The sequence below is a fragment of the Electrophorus electricus genome, chromosome 4 (genome assembly GCF_013358815.1).
Source record: "Electrophorus electricus isolate fEleEle1 chromosome 4, fEleEle1.pri, whole genome shotgun sequence".
Classification (NCBI taxonomy): Eukaryota; Metazoa; Chordata; class Actinopteri; order Gymnotiformes; family Gymnotidae; genus Electrophorus; species Electrophorus electricus.
In genome coordinates, this window is record NC_049538.1 from 16,778,834 (window position 1) to 16,800,489 (window position 21,656).

Genomic DNA, 21,656 nt, shown 5'->3' on the forward strand with positions numbered 1-21,656 from the left:
TGTCAAGGAACCCCGTTCACTTCACCGCCTGTGTTATCCTGCAAACCAGACCAAAAGCAACTTTAATGTCTTGCAACAAAGAAGAGTTTCAACAAAGCATGCAGCTGTCCTCGGCCATGTGTGGCTGGCCACATCCTCTGAACATGCACTAATAGCACTAGCATGTGTGTCATGCAGTGGGCTAAAGAACTTTAGCCATTACCCATTTGGACTGGCTAGGTATTACCCAAGTGTTCTGTTTCAGGATAGGCTCTGCGCCTACAGAAACAGTCTCGGATAGAGGACACCCTTATACTGGACAGATCACATTGAACAATGTTCAGCAAAAACATGCAGGTGATAAGCCCAAAACAGCAGCTGATGGACTCAAAAAAGCTATGCTAAACCATAAAGCACATTGTGTTGTTTTCATTTTTGTCTCCAAGGGCTAAAAATGGCTACTGACATCTTCACTTTGCTGTCATGGACTGGAGCTGGGGTGATCTGTGATTGGTGCATTACTGACTCAGCAGAGAATTTCAGCAAGGTTAGCATGACTAAAAGTCAGCCTCTTGTTTATGTCATGCTAGTAGAGTATTTGTGTCTCAGTAAGAGTCTACACTCTGACATGATCTTGTCCAAGTTGGACCCTTCCCTCTTCTCAGTTCCCCTTCTCACCCCTGTTCCCTCCCTACAAGGGGCATCCACCAATCTTCCAATTGGCTTGCTCAGTGCCTACCCTAAAATAGGCTGTTAGACTGGTCTAGATTAGCCAGCATTAGCTCAGTTTTGGAGTAGGTTGACTAGCAGCAGAGGGCAGAGAGCAAGAGTGTGTGTCATTTGGGATTTGACGCAGACTGATTTAATCTTATTTCAATTGCTGGGGGAAGCATTGAACAAGGTAGGTACCAGTTGGTTATATTTTCTCAGATTTTCCGGAAAGGTAACTCTTCTTGGAGCTCTGTTCTCTCTCAGCACTGACTTTAGTAAGAAGACAACTTTCTGAACTCTAACCTGGCAAACATCTCTAGTTCTGTGATGACAACTGTTGCAAATTTAGCTGTGGACAATCATTTAAACAACAAACTACACCTCAGCAGTCTGTAATGATCTGGTAAATAACTATTAATTGCACATCAATGTATGTATCCATCAAAACTGAATTATTTGCCTCTATACAAGGTTTTCAAGGAGCACACATATAGAGCTTTATACTTTTACATTATAAATTAAGATTTACAGTCTAATAGGGCAATTTGGTACATTTTCCAATGGTTCTTTGGTGTTCATATTAAAGTTTTTATGGGTCATGTTGTCTGATCATTTTATAACCCTCGGAGACCCATCATTTTTGCTCTATCCCAAACAATGAAGAATGCTGAATACCTGGTACAGGTGTGTTGGAAGCTAAACTAAAAAAATAAATTGGTCTGTCTGAGAAGACTAGGTTTGGAAACCCTCACCTAATTAATTTTTTTTTTTAATTAACTGTTGAAAATTGAAAATATCATAGTGGTAGTGGCCCAGTGTGCACAGAACATTTTGGAATTTCTTTGTAGACTACTGCTGTCATTCGCACATCTGACTTGGGATCCAAGTATGCAAGTATGTGTGTGATTGTGTATATGAGCTGTATCTATATTGGGTGTACAGAGGGACAACAGCTGCAGCCTCTGGTCATAAGACCTGAGTCTCAGGGTCCTGTTTATGGTCCAGAATGCCATAGCTAAGATAGCACTGTGTGGAGAAACACGGGAAGGCAGGGGTGTGTTCCTGCTCTCTGAATGCAAATAGGAGCTATATAGCTTAATACTGCTTACACACAATGGTTTTTCTTTATTTAGAATGTCACTGTGCTGAAGCCAGGTACTGATGCAGAAGATGAATGTGGACAAAAAAAATAAAATAAAAAATCACGTTACTGGATTCCCAAAAGAGACTAGGATATTATAGAAATGAAAAAAGTCCTGAATGCTTCTCCTTTTGCTGCTCGCATAAGTGTAAGATGCTTCATAGTGTGTGATCCCAATGGCATATTTTTGTAGGGTGAAAACCAGGGAAGTTTAGAACCAAGACTTGTTGACAGTCTATAGATGGATGTCAATGCTATGTATGAATGCCTCATAGTGACCCCTTTCCCTCTATCTTTCACTACAGTGTGTTTCAATAGGAGTAAAAAACACATTACTACTATTTCCAGCAGCCCTTCGGGTACTTCACATAGTCTTGGTAGTCTGTTCAGCTTAGCCATGATTTTCTGGTATTGATCTTAACGCATGGACTCATTGAGTCTTGGTTCCCAAGTTCAGGGAAAACCATAGTTACCTTCACCCTCCTTGGTATTTCTCGAGCTTCTTGTGTTCCTTTTTCCTGATGTTTCCAGCAGCCTTTCAGATGCTTCACTTGGTCTTGGTAGTCTGCTACAGCTTGTTAGTCTGTTCATCTTAGCCTTGATTTTCTGATCTTGAGCATAGACTCTTTGGGTCTTGGTTCCCAAGTTCAGGGTGCAGAGATGATGATATCTCCCCTCTGACCTGTCATCCTGGCTCCTCAGTGCTGTACCTCGTCAATCTCAAGTGATTGTAGATGACACTTGCAGATTTTGGAACACATATACCCCCTCAAACTGGGGTTGCTTGCATAGTAACATTCCAGTCCTCTATTCCCCACTCATTCATAAGTGTCTTGTATTTGTTCCAGTAGGCCACTTCTCATCAGATTGCCCTCCCTGGTTCCCTAGCATCTGACGTGGACCTTGTTGACCCACACACACACACACACACACACACATATGTCTGTCTCCTGAAACATCCCAATTTCCTGTTTACAATGATACATTTCCGGATGGCACCCCAGGAGGTAACTGTCCATGAGGTCATCTCCCTTTATTATCTAAAAATGTAATCTTGTGAAAGTTACATGACAGTTAGAAAAAAAGTTGTATGTATTCTGCAGAGCTGTCCAGATCTATAGAGAGCTCCATTAGTAGGTATAGATTCAGTCCACGTCTCTACAGGGCCGCAGACTATTTCTGAGAATTTTAGCAATGCCGGTGGGAGCGTGTCTCCTCAGTCACCTTATAAACAGAGAACTGACAACAACCAAAACTGACCTTTACTCTGAGCCTTACATGGGCTTGTTACATTTGTTACACAATCACAATGCACCTACAGCCTTTTTGTAATGTTTACGAGAATAGCAATTAGCATAGTATTGCTTACATCAGATCGCTGTATCTGATGGCACAGTTTATATGTGTGTTTAGGCAAAGGCTGTTCATCCACCAAGGTCAGGAATGAGAAACTATATTTTGTTTGTCCACAGTTATTAGCCTCATTTACAGTGCCTGTTCTCATCTTCACTGGTCTTGTGACTGTGGTGAATCTATACCAATTAAATTAGTCTTCTTAAATCTGCTATCCTTGTAACTACTGACTTGATTAGTCAATAGTAAATCAGTTTTCACTGTGCACTTTGAATGGCATAGAGAATGATGGTATGTTTAAACTTGATCTTTGTTTGTATTAGTTGAGCTGATATGAGTGCATACAACAAAAGATCTCAGAAACATTTCATTATTGAGTCTCAAAGCTTAAACCACAATTTTCTTAAATGATTAAACTTTTTCATTACTTTTTGTCATTCATTTTGACCATCCAACATTGTTTAGAGAATACTTGTATATTCTGCAATCATAAAAAAAATTACCAACAGTACCACTGATTATTGGTATTACACAGCAGGTTTGTATATTGCTGACAAGATGATGAATGCCTTTATTTGTCACATATATAGTACATTGAAAAGGTTTTCTGCATATCCCAGCTTATATTTGGAGGCTAGGGTCAGAGCACAGGAGCAAAGGGCCCAACAGTGGCTGCATAATAGAGCCAGGACTTGAACTCATAACCTTCCCATTGATAGCCCAAAGCCCTTCCCCCTAAGCTACAACTGCCCTCTAATGGTGTTTACACATGCAAGAGCTGAACACAAGCATGGTCTTAAAGGCTGACTGGCTTGAAGGCAGATGTGGGTCAGGGCAGTCCAAGGCTATATAAAGATCAGCTATGACCTCCAGCATTCCTACTTTCCCTCCTCTGGGAGCAACATCACATGAGTGCAGCTGACTTTTTCAGTCAGTCAAATATACATGCACACATTGCATGTACACTGGACAGCCCTTCTGTAAACAGACTTTCAGGGCTGTCTGGTCAAGATCATACCACTATGTCTTCTTTTCTTATTTAGGTAGTATGTGCATCTACACAAGAAAAGAGATGCACTGTTTGACTAACATTCCAACAAGTTTTTTAAACAAAGGAAATTAATGCATGTTTCTGGCATAAGTTTGTTATTTCAACCATGTTCATTGCAGCACAGTGTGAGTAGAAGGTTTCTCATAATGCAATTTAATGTATTTGAAATATTCAGAGCACCTGGCACACAAAGCTGAAAGATCACATGCTGTGGGCACCTGGTGTTTATCTTTACCAACAGGTTGTTGAATGTAAACTCATTAAATATTATAGCTCTGCAGTGAATGGGTTTGTTAATGCCAGTAATGTGTTCATAAGAGTGGGACAGTCACCTGATACTGTATCCAAGTGTGGAATGAGAAATACTCAGAGAGAGAGAGAGAGAGAGTGAAAGAGAGAACATCATTAGTCCTGAATGTGTGATCAACCTGATCCACAGCAGGCAGCAGGGTGTGGCACTGCATTCTCTGTAGTGCCACAGACCAAATAACAGCACATATGTAGAATTGCTGAGAAATTCTGGAAACTGGAGAGGAGTTGAGTTTCACACAGCCATGTTTATATTAAGAGTGATACAACTGAACTACTGATGTGTGTCATGACAAATAAAATTACAAACCTGAATTACCAAACCTGATAGTACATTTTACAGTATTACAGGTCCATATTTTTACTGTTCTGTAACTGACTGGAACTATATTAATTTGTGCCACGGCCAGGCCGTGTTGTAGAAGGAATTTTTCTGCCGATTGCTATGAAACCAAAGGGGTACTCAGATTACTGCCCTCAAAATGAATAATGACATTAAAATCTGGATAAATTTGATTTTATTTATATATACCTTTTTTTCCAATTTGATGGAGTACAGATAATCTTGACATTGTCTATGAAAAGTGTCAGTTAAATGCTTTAAATGTACAGGCCTCTTTTTGTGATATTTTCAAGAGCTGTACAATGTAAGTCTATTAGCAAAATGAAAGGAACTCTGACCAAATACATTTTTGATTTTCACTACAGAGGCTGGCATATAGCAGCCTGACCCTTCTCAGCATTCAGAAGAAGGTATTATAGCATTATTAATAAAGCATCACTGTGCATGTACATGCTACCTTAGCTTGCTAGCTTCAGTTGGTGCCTAAATTTGAGACTAGTGTTGCCGCTTTAATTACCCTTGTAATGAGACATCACACTCCCAAATGCAAACATATGGGGGACAGGGATATGACACTACAACACACAAAATTACAACTATAACCTATCTACTTACTTAACAGAGGTCACTAATTCTAGAATTTTGTCATATAAATTAATGTTTTACATGCCCCATTGGCACCTACATGCAGTATGCAGTCTGGCATAGAGTATAGAAAGCATTTTTCATATTTTCACACTATTTTTCATATTTTCACGCTACTGTGGTTAGCTGGTGAGGCATTATTTTAAAACAATGAAATACCAAGGTATTTGCTTTGACACATGTGACTCTCTAAAATAATATTGATCAATAGAAAGCAACTACAAATTCACTCCAGAAGGAGGACAAATAGGTGTTTGTGAAGTGCTCTTCTGAATAGAGGACATAGAACTAAAAAATGGATTGTCTGGCCAAAAAACCCCAAAACAAAACAAAAACAAAAACAAAAAACAACCCGCAGTGAGACAAAATTTATGGCATATCTAATTAAAAAGCATTTTCAAGGCTGTTACCCTTCAATGAAAATCTCACTCTAATTCGGTGAGATTGGCCAACTCCCTGTATACATTTTTTGGGTGGGGGGTGGTATGCAAAAGGATAGCTGCTTTATGCACTGCACACCACTGCTTTTTGTTAACTCTAGTTCTGTCATGATCTTGTTGGCACCCAGCCAAGAACACACACACTTACCTACCAATCACAGTACTAAATCACTTCACAGGTCCCAAACACACACTAACTAATCACTGAGCACATCTGTTTCTCATTTCACCTTCCCCTATTTATTCCCCCAGGTTGTCATTAGTGTTATTGAAGATGAATATTTGACTGTTGCCTTCTGTCTTAGGAAAAAGAAAAAAAAAAGGCTTTTCTTAAATTGTGAGTCTACTTTTATTTCCTTCATTGAAAGTAACCTGACTCCTTAACTTATTTCTTGCTCATCTGTAATCATGTTACAAGTTCTCTGACAAAAGGATACTGTATTAAAAATAACTCCAATAGTTACTATGGTTCAGTTCCGAAACAGTTGTTAATTCCCTTGAACATTCTCCACCTGCTAGTCATTGTTTCATTTTATATCTAATATGCTTGAGTACAGGGCCAAAACAATAGAAATGATCACTGATTCTTACAGACAGTATTATTCACTTACTGATAAAACTGTTATGTTGCTTAAAACTATGTAAAATACTGATTACAACCTGTTTTTCTATTCCCTTTTTTATTACACTTGATTAAATGACCTCACATCTGATCATATAGTGTTCTCTGTTTTCAGAGTCAGTCAGAGAATTGGAAGATGTTTATGAAAATCCACAGGCCAAAGATCCAGTTGTGAGTACACATCAGCCAGTCACATATTTCTCAATGCTCCTAACCCTGTCCAACATCATTAATTCCTTGTGTATATGAGCCAATATACAATTCAGAGGGACTAAGTCCAGTCCTCAGGGACTCCCAGCCAGTTCCTAATACACCTGGGTGAAATAAGCATTCTGTCTTTAATAACTGAAACAGAACCAAAACATTGACTGAATTATGATCCTCAAAATTGGAACTGGCACTTGCTTGTCTAATGCTACTTGCTGCTGCTTATTTTGTTTGTCTTTGAACAGGTACAACACAAAAGACAGTGCCCCCAGTCAGATAGGCCTCCTCTGTCCCCCGGCTTAGCCTGAATTACTGCATCTCTGTAGATAAATAGGACAGCCCAAAAAGAGCCGTGAGTTGCAGTTATAGCAGAATCGCCCTCTTAGAACTCAATAGCACTACAATGCTAAAGGACAACATTAGATGTTCAAACAGAGATAAACAAACTGAAAAATATTATTGGAAGATTCGATATGGCAGATAATGTTTGCATGCAGTTTCTTACAGCTAGCAGTTTGTCTCTAGCATCTTATGTACATATTGCAATCTTTTGTCTCTTTTGCAGAATGTGAAAGAATAATTTGTAGTCTTTTTTTTGTCTGAGAACATTTGGCGGTTTGGTCTACTGTTTAACCCAAACATCCCCTTGGGGATCAGTAAGCTATATTTACAACTTTTTTCAGGTTCAGAAAGAGAAACCATGCAGAACTAAGGCAAGTTGTCAGTTAAAAGAGAAGCCAGATAGCAGATAGTCACTTAGCTATTACAGTCGTGGATCCTCCAGAGAAGAAGAGTGAATCTGTGGTAAGCCATAACCTTAATCATGTTCATAACTGTGCACTTAAGTGCACAGCATGTCCCTATCAATACTCATTTGTTTTAATAGTAAAATTACAAACCATCCTTTCTTTGACTGAAAAATTCTGTAGTTTTTTTTTTTTTAACAGCAAGTTATCTGTTTATAAAATATTGGTTTAATTAGCAGATGGAAAAAAATAAAGAATCAGAATTAATGGAGGTTGTGATGGAGACAAAGGCTGAGGCAGGAGCCAGTGGATACAGTGTGGTGGGTGGAGGGGAAAGGGGTATCTTCATTAAAGAAGTCCTCAAAGACTCCCCTGCAGCAAAACAGCTAAGCCTCCAAAAAGGTGAAAAGAGCATGATGCTTGATTACACAAGATGGAATATCACATACAATATACTGAGATATTTTAATATCACATACAATGTATTGAAAATATATCTGCTGTTTGGATAAATGCTTCTCTGAATGTCCATAAAACAACCTCTAAATTTTAATTATGTAGTGAAATGAAAATCCAAATTGTTCTTTATGCTGATCCTAAGTCTACCAAAAATGGCAAAATCTCCATCATAGAAAATCCTGTTTGCAATTATTCATTTGCTTGTGTGTTTTGCTGTGAAAACCCAAGTTTGCTTGAACTACGTGTGACTGATTTTTATTTGTTCTTGTAGGAGATCAGTTGCTTAGTGCAAGGGTGTATTTTGATAATGTGAAGTATGAAGATGCACTGAAGATCCTTCAATGTGCAGAACCTTACAAAGTGTCATTCTTCTTGAAGAGGACTGTATTTCAAATTGATGACAGTGCTAGTCAAGGTGCATCAAATGTTGAACTAAAAGGACCTACAGCAAAGATACAAAGAATGGTAAAACCACTATCCTATACATTTTAAATGTAATTAAAAATATGCAGTGTTTCTCATACATTTTCCATTTTTAAGTGTAATTATTCTCATTCTTGATACTTGTATATTCATGTTTTTTGCAGAGTGTAAAAAGTGTCAAGCCATTTAAAGTCAAAAAGAAAAGAGGAGGGAGATTTGGACTGAAAAGACTGAAAGAGAACAAGAGAGCCAGAGATACAATAGAATTGGACATTGAAAGCTCACCAGCTACACATGACATAAATCCTGCTGATTTGGAGTTTGCATTTCCAAAGTTTAAGCTGAGTAAACATGAGAAAGCTTTTGCAGAGGAATTGGGAGAACTAGAAGTGATCACCAGTGGCATGAAAAAAAGGAAACTCAGATTTCCAAGGACAAAAGCAAAATCTGCTGCAGGATGTGCGGAAGTGGTTTCTGCAGATATTTCGACACCAAGAGGAGAGAAAGAAATGTCTGGGGCAAAGATTAAAGTCAAAGAAAAAAGCCCAAAGTTTGCATTAAAGTTTCCTCAGCACAAAAAATCAAAAGTTCCATCATTAGAAGATATTGTGCCATTAAAAAATGCTGATGCCAAATTTAGACCTCCTTCAGTGGAATTTGATTTCATTATGCCACAAAGCAAAAATGAAGTTAGTGTACCTAACACTAAAGTAGACATCAAAAGTAAAGTAGAAGAAACTAAAGTGAAAACACCTAAGACAGACTTAGATAGCATGGATAGCAAGATGAAAATGCCAAATATCAAAGTGCCAAAATTAAAACTCTCCTGTCACTCAAATCCAGTTAATGGAGATGCAATCACAAAAAAGGAAGCATCTGAGAAAGCAAAATTAAAGACGCCAACAGTTGATATTGCTGCACAAAATATAGATGTGGACGTGCATATCCCAATGACTACAGAAAGTCCTGAAGTCAAGGATGCTGAAACAATTGATCCAAATGTGAAATTAATGATGTTTAGCATGTCAGAAGTTGATAGATCACTACCAAAACTAAGTCTAGATGCAAAAGGGAAAGCTGGAGATGAGAAAGATGGATCCATGGATAAACAGACAGGGATTGCCCTCCCAAAAATTGACATTTCAATATCCAGTACTGAAATATCAGATTTGAGCATTAGTGGTCCATCAATTGTACCAAAGAAAACTAAAAAAGATATTGCTGATGTGGGACTTACAACTACTGGAGAAAAAGTTGAACCCCCCAAATTAGATGTCTCCCTTCCAAAAGTAACCTCTCCTGAAGACAAAGTCATTGTTGAAGGATCTGGAATCAAAGGTGGGGAATTTCACATACCATCAACTCAACTATCATTGCAAAAGGAAAAGCTTAAGGGAGATGTTTCTGTTGAGGCTGAGGTTAAAAAGGGAGGCAACTTTAAGTTGTCTCACCCAGATATTTCACTTCTGAAAGTGAAATTACCAGAAGGAGAAATGGAAGTCAAAGGAAGAAAACACCAAATGCCATCATTTGATCCATCATTGCCAAAAGGACAAGCTGAAGAAGTAATTAATATTGAAGGACATTCTGGAAAAGGAAGAAAGATTGAAATGCCCAAATTTGACATGTCTTTAACTGAAAAGAAAATGGCAGAAAGTGAAATCAGTATTGAGGAACTTGAGGTCAAAGGGGGCAAGATTGACATGCCCGATATTGACAACATATTGCCAAAAGGAAAAGCAAAGTGTAGTGCTGACCTTGAAGTTGACAGTAGTAAAGGCGGAAAGTTTCATTTGCCTGATGTGGATCTTTCCTTACCAAAAATGAAATCTCCAGACATACACCTAAATGTTGCAGGGCCTAAAGGTCCAAAAATCAGTATGCCATCTATAGACCTTTCTCTACCTCAAGGAAAAGTGGATGGAGATGTTTATGTTGATGGACAATCTGGGAAAGGGAAAAAGTTTGAAATGCCCAAGATTGATTTGTCTCTGCCCAAGTTAAAGTCACCTGAAGTTGACATTTCCCCACCAAAACTGAGTTTACCAGAGGGTCAGATTAATGTTGAAGGCCCTGATGTCAAAAGTGGAAAATTTAGTTTGCCATCCTTTGACACATCATTACCAAAAGGACAGGCTGAAGGAGAAATTCGCATTGAAGGACATTCTGGAAAAGGAGGAAAGATCAAAATGCCAAAGCTTGATATTTCTTTGCCCCAATTAAAGTCACCTGGAGGTGAAATCAGTGTGGAAGGTCCTGAGATCAAAGGTGGCAAGTTTCACATGCCCTCTGTTGATCTCTCTCTACCAAAGCATATGACTGAAAGGGATATCAGCCTTGAAGGAGAAACTAAAAAGGGAGGCGAGTTTAAAATGCCCAAATTTGATATTTCTGTACCTCGAATGAAAACGACAGGAGGTGAAATCAGTATTGAGGCACCTGATATCAAAGGGGGGAAGATTGACATACCAGATATTGACATTTCATTGTCAAAAGGAAAAGCAAAATGCAGTGCTGACCTTGAAGTTGACGGTAGTAAAGGCGGAAAGTTTTGTTTGCCTGATGTGGATCTTTCCTTACCAAAAATGAAATCTCCAGACATACACCTAAATGTTGCAGGGCCTAAAGGTCCAAAAATCAATATGCCATCTATAGACCTTTCTCTACCTCAAGGAAAAGTGGATGGAGATGTTTATGTTGATGGACAATCTGGGAAAGGGAAAAAGTTTGAAATGCCCAAGATTGATTTGTCTCTGCCCAAGTTAAAGTCAACTGAAGTTGACATTTCCCCACCAAAACTGAGTTTGCCAGAGGGTCAGATTAATGTTGAAGGCCCTGATGTCAAAAGTGGAAAATTCAGCTTGCCATCCTTTGACATATCATTACCAAAAGGACAGGCTGAAGGAGAAATTGGCATTGAAGGACATTCTGGAAAAAGAGGAAAGATCAAAATGCCAAAGCTTGATATTTCTTTGCCCCAATTAAAGTCACCTGGAGGTGAAATCAGTGTGGAAGGTCCTGAGATCAAAGGTGGCAAGTTTCACATGCCCTCTGTTGATCTCTCTCTACCAAAGCATATGACTGAAAGGGATATCAGCCTTGAAGGAGAAACTAAAAAGGGAGGCGAGTTTAAAAGGCCCAAATTTGATATTTCTGTACCTCGAATGAAAACGACAGGAGGTGAAATCAGTATTGAGGCACCTGATATCAAAGGGGGGAAGATTGACATACCAGATATTGACATTTCATTGCCAAAAGGGAAAGCAAAATGCAGTGCTGACCTTGAAGTTGACGGTAGTAAAGGCGGAAAGTTTCGTTTGCCTGATGTGGATCTTTCCTTACCAAAAATGAAATCTCCAGACATACACCTAAATGTTCCAGGGCCTAAAGGTCCAAAAATCAATATGCCATCTATAGACCTTTCTCTACCTCAAGGAAAAGTGGACGGAGATGTTTATGTTGATGGACAATCTGGGAAAGGGAAAAAGTTTGAAATGCCCAAGATTGATTTGTCTCTGCCCAAGTTAAAGTCACCTGAAGTTGACATTTCCCCTCCAAAACTGAGTTTACCAGAGGGTCAGATTAATGTTGAAGGCCCTGATGTCAAAAGTGGAAAATTCAGCTTGCCATCCTTTGACATATCATTACCAAAAGGACAGGCTGAAGGAGAAATTGGCATTGAAGGACATTCTGGAAAAGGAGGAAAGATCAACATGCCAAAGCTTGATATTTCTTTGCCCCAATTAAAGTCACCTGGAGGTGAAATCAAGGTGGAAGGTCCTGAGATCAAAGGTGGCAAGTTTCACATGCCCTCTGTTGATCTCTCTCTACCAAAGCATATGACTGAAAGGGATATCAGCCTTGAAGGAGAAACTAAAAAGGGAGGTGAGTTTAAAATGCCCAAATTTGATATTTCTGTACCTCGAATGAAAACGACAGGAGGTGAAATCAGTATTGAGGCACCTGATATCAAAGGGGGGAAGATTGACATACCAGATATTGACATTTCATTGCCAAAAGGAAAAGCAAAATGCAGTGCTGACCTTGAAGTTGACGGTAGTAAAGGCGGAAAGTTTCATTTGCCTGATGTGGATCTTTCCTTACCAAAAATGAAATATCCAGACATACACCTAAATGTTGCAGGGCCTAAAGGTCCAAAAATCAGTATGCCATCTATAGACCTTTCTCTACCTCAAGGAAAAGTGGATGGAGATGTTTATGTTGATGGACAATCTGGGAAAGGGAAAAAGTTTGAAATGCCCAAGATTGATTTGTCTCTGCCCAAGTTAAAGTCACCTGAAGTTGACATTTCCCCTCCAAAACTGAGTTTACCAGAGGGTCAGATTAATGTTGAAGGCCCTGATGTCAAAAGTGGAAAATTCAGCTTGCCATCCTTTGACATATCATTACCAAAAGGACAGGCTGAAGGAGAAATTGGCATTGAAGGACATTCTGGAAAAGGAGGAAAGATCAAAATGCCAAAGCTTGATATTTCTTTGCCCCAATTAAAGTCACCTGGAGGTGAAATCAAGGTGGAAGGTCCTGAGATCAAAGGTGGCAAGTTTCACATGCCCTCTGTTGATCTCTCTCTACCAAAGCATATGACTGAAAGGGATATCAGCCTTGAAGGAGAAACTAAAAAGGGAGGTGAGTTTAAAATGCCCAAATTTGATATTTCTGTACCTCGAATGAAAACGACAGGAGGTGAAATCAGTATTGAGGCACCTGATATCAAAGGGGGGAAGATTTATATACCAGATATTGACATTTCATTGCCAAAAGGAAAAGCAAAATGCAGTGCTGACCTTGAAGTTGACGGTAGTAAAGGCGGAAAGTTTCATTTGCCTGATGTGGATCTTTCCTTACCAAAAATGAAATCTCCAGACATACACCTAAATGTTGCAGGGCCTAAAGGTCCAAAAATCAGTATGCCATCTATAGACCTTTCTCTACCTCAAGGAAAAGTGGATGGAGATGTTTATGTTGATGGACAATCTGGGAAAGGGAAAAAGTTTGAAATGCCCAAGATTGATTTGTCTCTGCCCAAGTTAAAGTCACCTGAAGTTGACATTTCCCCACCAAAACTGAGTTTGCCAGAGGGTCAGATTAATGTTGAAGGCCCTGATGTCAAAAGTGGAAAATTCAGCTTGCCATCCTTTGACATATCATTACCAAAAGGACAGGCTGAAGGAGAAATTGGCATTGAAGGACATTCTGGAAAAGGAGGAAAGATCAAAATGCCAAAGCTTGATATTTCTTTGCCCCAATTAAAGTCACCTGGAGGTGAAATCAAGGTGGAAGGTCCTGAGATCAAAGGTGGCAAGTTTCACATGCCCTCTGTTGCTCTCTCTCTACCAAAGCATATGACTGAAAGGGATATCAGCCTTGAAGGAGAAACTAAAAAGGGAGGTGAGTTTAAAAGGCCCAAATTTGATATTTCTGTACCTCGAATGAAAACGACAGGAGGTGAAATCAGTATTGAGGCACCTGATATCAAAGGGGGGAAGATTGATATACCAGATATTGACATTTCATTGCCAAAAGGAAAAGCAAAATGCAGTGCTGACCTTGAAGTTGACGGTAGTAAAGGCGGAAAGTTTCATTTGCCTGATGTGGATCTTTCCTTACCAAAAATGAAATCTCCAGACATATACCTAAATGTTGCAGGGCCTAAAGGTCCAAAAATCAGTATGCCATCTATAGACCTTTCTCTACCTCAAGGAAAAGTGGATGGAGATGTTTATGTTGATGGACAATCTGGGAAAGGGAAAAAGTTTGAAATGCCCAAGATTGATTTGTCTCTGCCCAAGTTAAAGTCACCTGAAGTTGACATTTCCCCACCAAAACTGAGTTTGCCAGAGGGTCAGATTAATGTTGAAGGCCCTGATGTCAAAAGTGGAAAATTCAGCTTGCCATCCTTTGACATATCATTACCAAAAGGACAGGCTGAAGGAGAAATTGGCATTGAAGGACATTCTGGAAAAGGAGGAAAGATCAAAATGCCAAAGCTTGATATTTCTTTGCCCCAATCAAAGTCACCTGGAGGTGAAATCAAGGTGGAAGGTCCTGAGATCAAAGGTGGCAAGTTTCACATGCCCTCTGTTGATCTCTCTCTACCAAAGCATATGACTGAAAGGGATATCAGCCTTGAAGGAGAAACTAAAAAGGGAGGTGAGTTTAAAATGCCCAAATTTGATATTTCTGTACCTCGAATGAAAACGACAGGAGGTGAAATCAGTATTGAGGCACCTGATATCAAAGGGGGGAAGATTGATATACCAGATATTGACATTTCATTGCCAAAAGGAAAAGCAAAATGCAGTGCTGACCTTGAAGTTGACGGTAGTAAAGGCGGAAAGTTTCATTTGCCTGATGTGGATCTTTCCTTACCAAAAATGAAATATCCAGACATACACCTAAATGTTGCAGGGCCTAAAGGTCCAAAAATCAGTATGCCATCTATAGACCTTTCTCTACCTCAAGGAAAAGTGGATGGAGATGTTTATGTTGATGGACAATCTGGGAAAGGGAAAAAGTTTGAAATGCCCAAGATTGATTTGTCTCTGCCCAAGTTAAAGTCACCTGAAGTTGACATTTCCCCTCCAAAACTGAGTTTACCAGAGGGTCAGATTAATGTTGAAGGCCCTGATGTCAAAAGTGGAAAATTCAGCTTGCCATCCTTTGACATATCATTACCAAAAGGACAGGCTGAAGGAGAAATTGGCATTGAAGGACATTCTGGAAAAGGAGGAAAGATCAAAATGCCAAAGCTTGATATTTCTTTGCCCCAATTAAAGTCACCTGGAGGTGAAATCAAGGTGGAAGGTCCTGAGATCAAAGGTGGCAAGTTTCACATGCCCTCTGTTGCTCTCTCTCTACCAAAGCATATGACTGAAAGGGATATCAGCCTTGAAGGAGAAACTAAAAAGGGAGGTGAGTTTAAAAGGCCCAAATTTGATATTTCTGTACCTCGAATGAAAACGACAGGAGGTGAAATCAGTATTGAGGCACCTGATATCAAAGGGGGGAAGATTGATATACCAGATATTGACATTTCATTGCCAAAAGGAAAAGCAAAATGCAGTGCTGACCTTGAAGTTGACGGTAGTAAAGGCGGAAAGTTTCATTTGCCTGATGTGGATCTTTCCTTACCAAAAATGAAATCTCCAGACATATACCTAAATGTTGCAGGGCCTAAAGGTCCAAAAATCAGTATGCCATCTATAGACCTTTCTCTACCTCAAGGAAAAGTGGATGGAGATGTTTATGTTGATGGACAATCTGGGAAAGGGAAAAAGTTTGAAATGCCCAAGATTGATTTGTCTCTGCCCAAGTTAAAGTCACCTGAAGTTGACATTTCCCCACCAAAACTGAGTTTGCCAGAGGGTCAGATTAATGTTGAAGGCCCTGATGTCAAAAGTGGAAAATTCAGCTTGCCATCCTTTGCCATATCATTACCAAAAGGACAGGCTGAAGGAGAAATTGGCATTGAAGGACATTCTGGAAAAGGAGGAAAGATCAAAATGCCAAAGCTTGATATTTCTTTGCCCCAATTAAAGTCACCTGGAGGTGAAATCAAGGTGGAAGGTCCTGAGATCAAAGGTGGCAAGTTTCACATGCCCTCTGTTGATCTCTCTCTACCAAAGCATATGACTGAAAGGGATATCAGCCTTGAAGGAGAAACTAAAAAGGGAGGTGAGTTTAAAATGCCCAAATTTGATATTTCTGTACCTCGAATGAAAACGACAGGAGGTGAAATCAGTATTGAGGCACCTGATATCAAAGGGGGGAAGATTGATATACCAGATATTGACATTTCATTGCCAAAAGGAAAAGCAAAATGCAGTGCTGACCTTGAAGTTGACGGTAGTAAAGGCGGAAAGTTTCATTTGCCTGATGTGGATCTTTCCTTACCAAAAATGAAATATCCAGACATACACCTAAATGTTGCAGGGCCTAAAGGTCCAAAAATCAGTATGCCATCTATAGACCTTTCTCTACCTCAAGGAAAAGTGGATGGAGATGTTTATGTTGATGGACAATCTGGGAAAGGGAAAAAGTTTGAAATGCCCAAGATTGATTTGTCTCTGCCCAAGTTAAAGTCACCTGAAGTTGACATTTCCCCTCCAAAACTGAGTTTACCAGAGGGTCAGATTAATGTTGAAGGCCCTGATGTCAAAAGTGGAAAATTCAGCTTGCCATCCTTTGACATATCATTACCAAAAGGACAGGCTGAAGGAGAAATTGGCATTGAAGGACATTCTGGAAAAGGAGGACAGATCAAAATGCCAAAGCTTGATATTTCTTTGCCCCAATTAAAGTCACCTGGAGGTGAAATCAAGGTGGAAGGTCCTGAGATCAAAGGTGGCAAGTTTCACATGCCCTCTGTTGATCTCTCTCTACCAAAGCATATGACTGAAAGGGATATCAGCCTTGAAGGAGAAACTAAAAAGGGAGGTGAGTTTAAAATGCCCAAATTTGATATTTCTGTACCTCGAATGAAAACGACAGGAGGTGAAATCAGTATTGAGGCACCTGATATCAAAGGGGGGAAGATTGATATACCAGATATTGACATTTCATTGCCAAAAGGAAAAGCAAAATGCAGTGCTGACCTTGAAGTTGACGGTAGTAAAGGCGGAAAGTTTCATTTGCCTGATGTGGATCTTTCCTTACCAAAAATGAAATCTCCAGACATACACCTAAATGTTGCAGGGCCTAAAGGTCCAAAAATCAGTATGCCATCTATAGACCTTTCTCTACCTCAAGGAAAAGTGGATGGAGATGTTTATGTTGATGGACAATCTGGGAAAGGGAAAAAGTTTGAAATGCCCAAGATTGATTTGTCTCTGCCCAAGTTAAAGTCACCTGAAGTTGACATTTCCCCACCAAAACTGAGTTTGCCAGAGGGTCAGATTAATGTTGAAGGCCCTGATGTCAAAAGTGGAAAATTCAGCTTGCCATCCTTTGACATATCATTACCAAAAGGACAGGCTGAAGGAGAAATTGGCATTGAAGGACATTCTGGAAAAGGAGGAAAGATCAAAATGCCAAAGCTTGATATTTCTTTGCCCCAATTAAAGTCACCTGGAGGTGAAATCAAGGTGGAAGGTCCTGAGATCAAAGGTGGCAAGTTTCACATGCCCTCGGTTGAGCTGTCTCTACCAAAGCATATGACTGAAAGGGATATCAGCCTTGAAGGAGAAACTAAAAAGGGAGGCGAGTTTAAAATGCCCAAATTTGATATTTCGTTACCTCGAATGAAAACAACAGGAGGTGAAATCATTATTGAGGCACCTGATATCAAAGGGGAGAAGATTGGCATACCAGATATTGATATTTCATTGCCAAAAGGAATAGGAAAATGCAGTGCTGACCTTGACGTTGATGGTAGTAAAGGGGGAAAGTTTAATTTGCCTATGGTTGAACTTTCTCTACCAAAAAAGAAATCACCAGAGACTGAAATAAAATTTGAAGGGCCAGAAATAGAAGGCAATATAATGCCTGATGCCACTCTTCACAGAAGTACTGGGGGAAACATAAGGTTACCAACTGTGAAGCTACCTACTGTTGACATATCAGCACCTAAAGTTGACTTTGCTCTTGACTTTGGGCTTCCAAAAGGAAAAGTAAATGATAGAGAAGATATCAAACTTCTCAAAGCTGAAGGCAGCAGACCATCATCTGGTTCAAGTTTTGAAGGCCAAGATCTGACTCTAAAGATGCCAAAAATCTCACTTCCAACATTTGGTCGAAAATTTAAATGTGGAGACAAAGAAGTAGGGTTTCCTGTCTTATCTGCTGATTTGGATATGGAAATGCAATCAACATGTCTAGAAACAGATGGTGATGGAAAAATGAAAGTCAAGGTTAAGACACCAATCATGAAAATGCCTTCTTTTGGCATATCTAAAAGTAATGTAGATATAAGGGGAACAGATGCTGAAGCACACATTAAAATGTGTGAAAAAAACATTTCGAAACCAGAAATTAAAGCAGAAGGCCCTGAGGACAAAGATAAATACAAGCTCAAGTTACCCAAACTTAAAATATCCACTCCTAGAGTAAATATCCCAAAAGTAGATGCTGCATTTGAAGTGGAAGGAGAGAGGAGTAGTAGTTATAAGGCCACTTTAGATACAAAAGGAAAAGTCAAAATACCATTAGTTGAGATATCATTGCAAGCAGCTGATACACCAGAACATGAGGCATTATTGCCCAAAACTGAGGTTGATGTGTCTGAGGCAGATATCAAGGATTATGAGGGTAACTTAAAAATTCCAAAAATGCCAACTATTGACATATCAATTCCAAATGTTGATTTGGATATTGCCTTACCAAAGATAAAACATGATGCATCAGCTGTTTCCAGTTCTTTAGATGTCAAAAATGAAAATGATAAATTAAAAATACCACATTTGAAAATGCCAAAAGTAGATACATCACTACCCCAAGGGGACATTGACACTGACACAGCAGAACTTGGGGTAGAACAGAAAGGTGGAAAGGAAAAATTCAGGATGCCAAAAGTTACAGTGCCAGCAGTGGAAATGTCACTTTCAAGTGGGGAAAATGGAGAAGTTAGTGTCTCAAAACTGGATGCTGAAGAAAGAAGAAACTTAAAGATTACAGACATTAAAATACCAAAGTTAGATATATCATTATCCCATGGGGAAAGAAAACACGTAGCTTCTACTGAATATGAATGTGAAAGTAAAGGTAGCAAACCCACAATGCCTAAAATCTCAGTGCCAACAGTAGAGATATCATTCCCCAATATTATTACTGGGGCTTTCAGTCCTCCAAAACCTGAAGCTGACGTAAACTGTGGAAAATTAAAGATGGTAAATGTTGACAAATCTGTTCCTAAAATCAAAACAGGAGACACAGAGGCACCAGATTTAGAAACTGAGAGATGTACATTCAGAATACCCAATATTAAAATACCAAATGTGACAGTTCCATCAGTTGATATCAAGAATGACCAAACCAAGGTGGAAGAAGAAGGGAGATTTAAAATGTTATCCGGTGAGCATAGGGGTGGAATGCCAAACATTGGAATGCCAAAAGTTAAGACTTCTAGACAGGAGACAGAAATGAGTAAGGCAGACAAAATAGATACAGGCTTTGGTAATATCAAACTGCCTGAAATAGAGATTGCTGGTCCTTCAGTAAGCAATAAAGGCCAAGAAACAGCTACATCTACAGAACCCACCATGGAAGATGCTGCTTTGGGTAATAGATTCTCATTGCCTAATATTGGAATAAAACCACCAAAGCTTCCAGATTTAGACTTTGACATTGGAACTTCCCAAGATAATTTTAGTGATGATATAGAGAATACAAAGATGAGTTCCACCACTAAAATTCCAAAGTCTGGTGTGGCTCTGCCTTCTGTAAGCTCTCCTGAAACCAAGTTAAACATTAAATCATCAAAGGTAAAAGCTTGTTCAGTTACCACAGATCCTGAAATAGAATATGAGGGCCCTCCTATGCCAAAAGTAAAGAAAGCAGTATTTGTTTTGATTGATTCACAAACAGAAAGCTCTGTAAAAGTAACTAGTGAAACAAGTGCAGAAGCGGGAGATGAGAAAATGGCAAATATTAAAATGGTTAAAACAGAAGGAAAGTCAAAAAAAGGCCAATTTAATTTGCCAAAAGCATTTTTCTCTGGAAAAACAGGATCATTTGATGTAAGCCAAGCAAGATCAGATGATGGAACAGGCATCGGTGGAAATGGTGACCAAGGAATGTTTGGAAAGTTAAAGTTGCACAAAGTTGAGTTTTCCTCACCATACTCAAAAGATCTGGGACATGAGGGAGACTTTGAAATTGGTATGAAACTTGACAGAAAGGCAAACTCACCTGAAGACAAAGTGACAAAAACTGAACCAGGGAAAATGTATTGTCCTGGTTTCAAGACGAGGGGTGAGGAGGAGAATGAAAGTTGTGGTGTAGTGTCTTCAAAAGCCAGAACAGAAATGTTATCAGAAAGGCAGGGGTCTGAGTCCCCCATACCCAGGGTTTCGATTGGTTTTGTCTCAGAGAAGACTTGTTGCCAAAAAGAACATGAATATGAAGGTGATGGTAGAAGCAGCAGTCAGAAAAGGGAAGAAAAAGAAGATACAACTTTGTTTAAAGTACCCAAAGTACTTCTTAGCCCCCACTCAACTGGTATCTTTCATATGACACCAGAAGAATCTCTAAAGGGAAGCAAGTCCTCTTTACAGTATTCAGGCAAAGAGGCTTCAGGAGGTTTCTACACGACAATGCCAAAAAACAAATTTTCGACACAGGAGACTTCAGAGACGTCAGAGCATACAGTCACTACAACAAAGGAGGGGGCACTTACTGTAGTAACTAAGACATCACAATATTCAGTAACTGAATCAAAAATCAGCAGATCAACTGCACACTGGAGTGAGTGAATTTAGGGCAATTAATTAATATGTGTTTTATATCACACACACACACACACACACACACACACACGTGTGTGTGTTTGTGTGTGTGTGTGTGTGTTGTTGTTCTTATTTTAATCTTTTTTTCAGCATTGGAAATGTTTTGACAAAGACATAAAGTCAAAATATATTGTAGATGATAAGTATTTTTATATAGTTGCCACTTACCAGTCCATATTATTCTTTAAATGGACCTGGAACACTTTCAAAGATAGCTAATAATCTTAAACCACACATTCATACAAAAGTGTTACTGTAGATAATATAACTATACACAAATGTGGGTAGAATTTGAATTCTCTTACATTTAAATGATATGAATGCTTTGGCTTAATTTTGTACTTTAAGGCAGTTTAGTTCTTTTCCTTTCTAAGCTTTTTTTTTTCCCTTTTTAAGCATTTTGGTTTTCCTTGTAATAGTAGAAAATAAAAAATAGTAATCATTTCATACTTACTCAATTAAACTGTACATATATTGACAAAAAATATTTGTAGTGCCAAGGACTTAAATTTAGAAATGAATCCAAGAATTTTAGTAAAACATATCTGAGTGTGAAAGTCTTCATGTGGCATATCACCTGGTATTAACACTTGTGTTAAGCATACAACCTAAAATGAACACGTAGCAATATTACTGTATATTTGTAAGGTGTTCAGTATTGACAATGTGACCTGTAATAAAAATATTAATATTTCATAACTATTTACAGTTTTCTCTGTCATTATCACCAGTCTTCGCTAGTACATGAAAGAACTGCAGCAAAGGA

At 39.0% G+C, this 21,656-nt stretch overlaps 1 protein-coding gene across 5 annotated transcripts; it reads left to right on the forward strand.

The window, feature by feature from the left end:
* Nucleotides 1-792: 792 nt before the first annotated feature.
* Nucleotides 793-21,592, forward strand: prx (periaxin). 5 transcript variants are annotated; one of them, XM_035524911.1, is made up of 9 exons: nt 793-880; nt 5,253-5,297; nt 6,278-6,309; nt 6,710-6,765; nt 7,047-7,153; nt 7,485-7,605; nt 7,784-7,949; nt 8,278-8,471; nt 8,594-21,592. In XM_035524911.1, exons 7-9 carry the CDS (start codon nt 7,787-7,789, stop codon nt 20,855-20,857), a joined length of 12,621 nt encoding a protein of 4,206 aa, XP_035380804.1. In that variant the 5' UTR covers nt 793-880; nt 5,253-5,297; nt 6,278-6,309; nt 6,710-6,765; nt 7,047-7,153; nt 7,485-7,605; nt 7,784-7,786; the 3' UTR covers nt 20,858-21,592. The 5 variants fall into 5 exon arrangements, with proteins under 5 accessions (XP_035380804.1, XP_035380800.1, XP_035380802.1 ...); XM_035524907.1 differs by lacking the exon at nt 7,047-7,153; XM_035524909.1 differs by lacking the exon at nt 7,047-7,153 and having other exon boundaries at nt 7,787-7,949.
* Nucleotides 21,593-21,656: the final 64 nt, after the last annotated feature.

What these genes read in the sequence shown, in the direction of transcription:
- prx (XM_035524911.1), top strand. Translation starts at nt 7,787, where the DNA reads ATGGAAAAAAATAAAGAATCAGAATTAATGGAGGTTGTGATGGAGACA. An exon ending in ACAGCTAAGCCTCCAAAAAG is followed by an intron (nt 7,950 to 8,277) that starts GTGAAAAGAGCA and finishes TTGTTCTTGTAG; the next exon opens with GAGATCAGTTGCTTAGTGCA. An exon ending in CAGCAAAGATACAAAGAATG is followed by an intron (nt 8,472 to 8,593) that starts GTAAAACCACTA and finishes TGTTTTTTGCAG; the next exon opens with AGTGTAAAAAGTGTCAAGCC.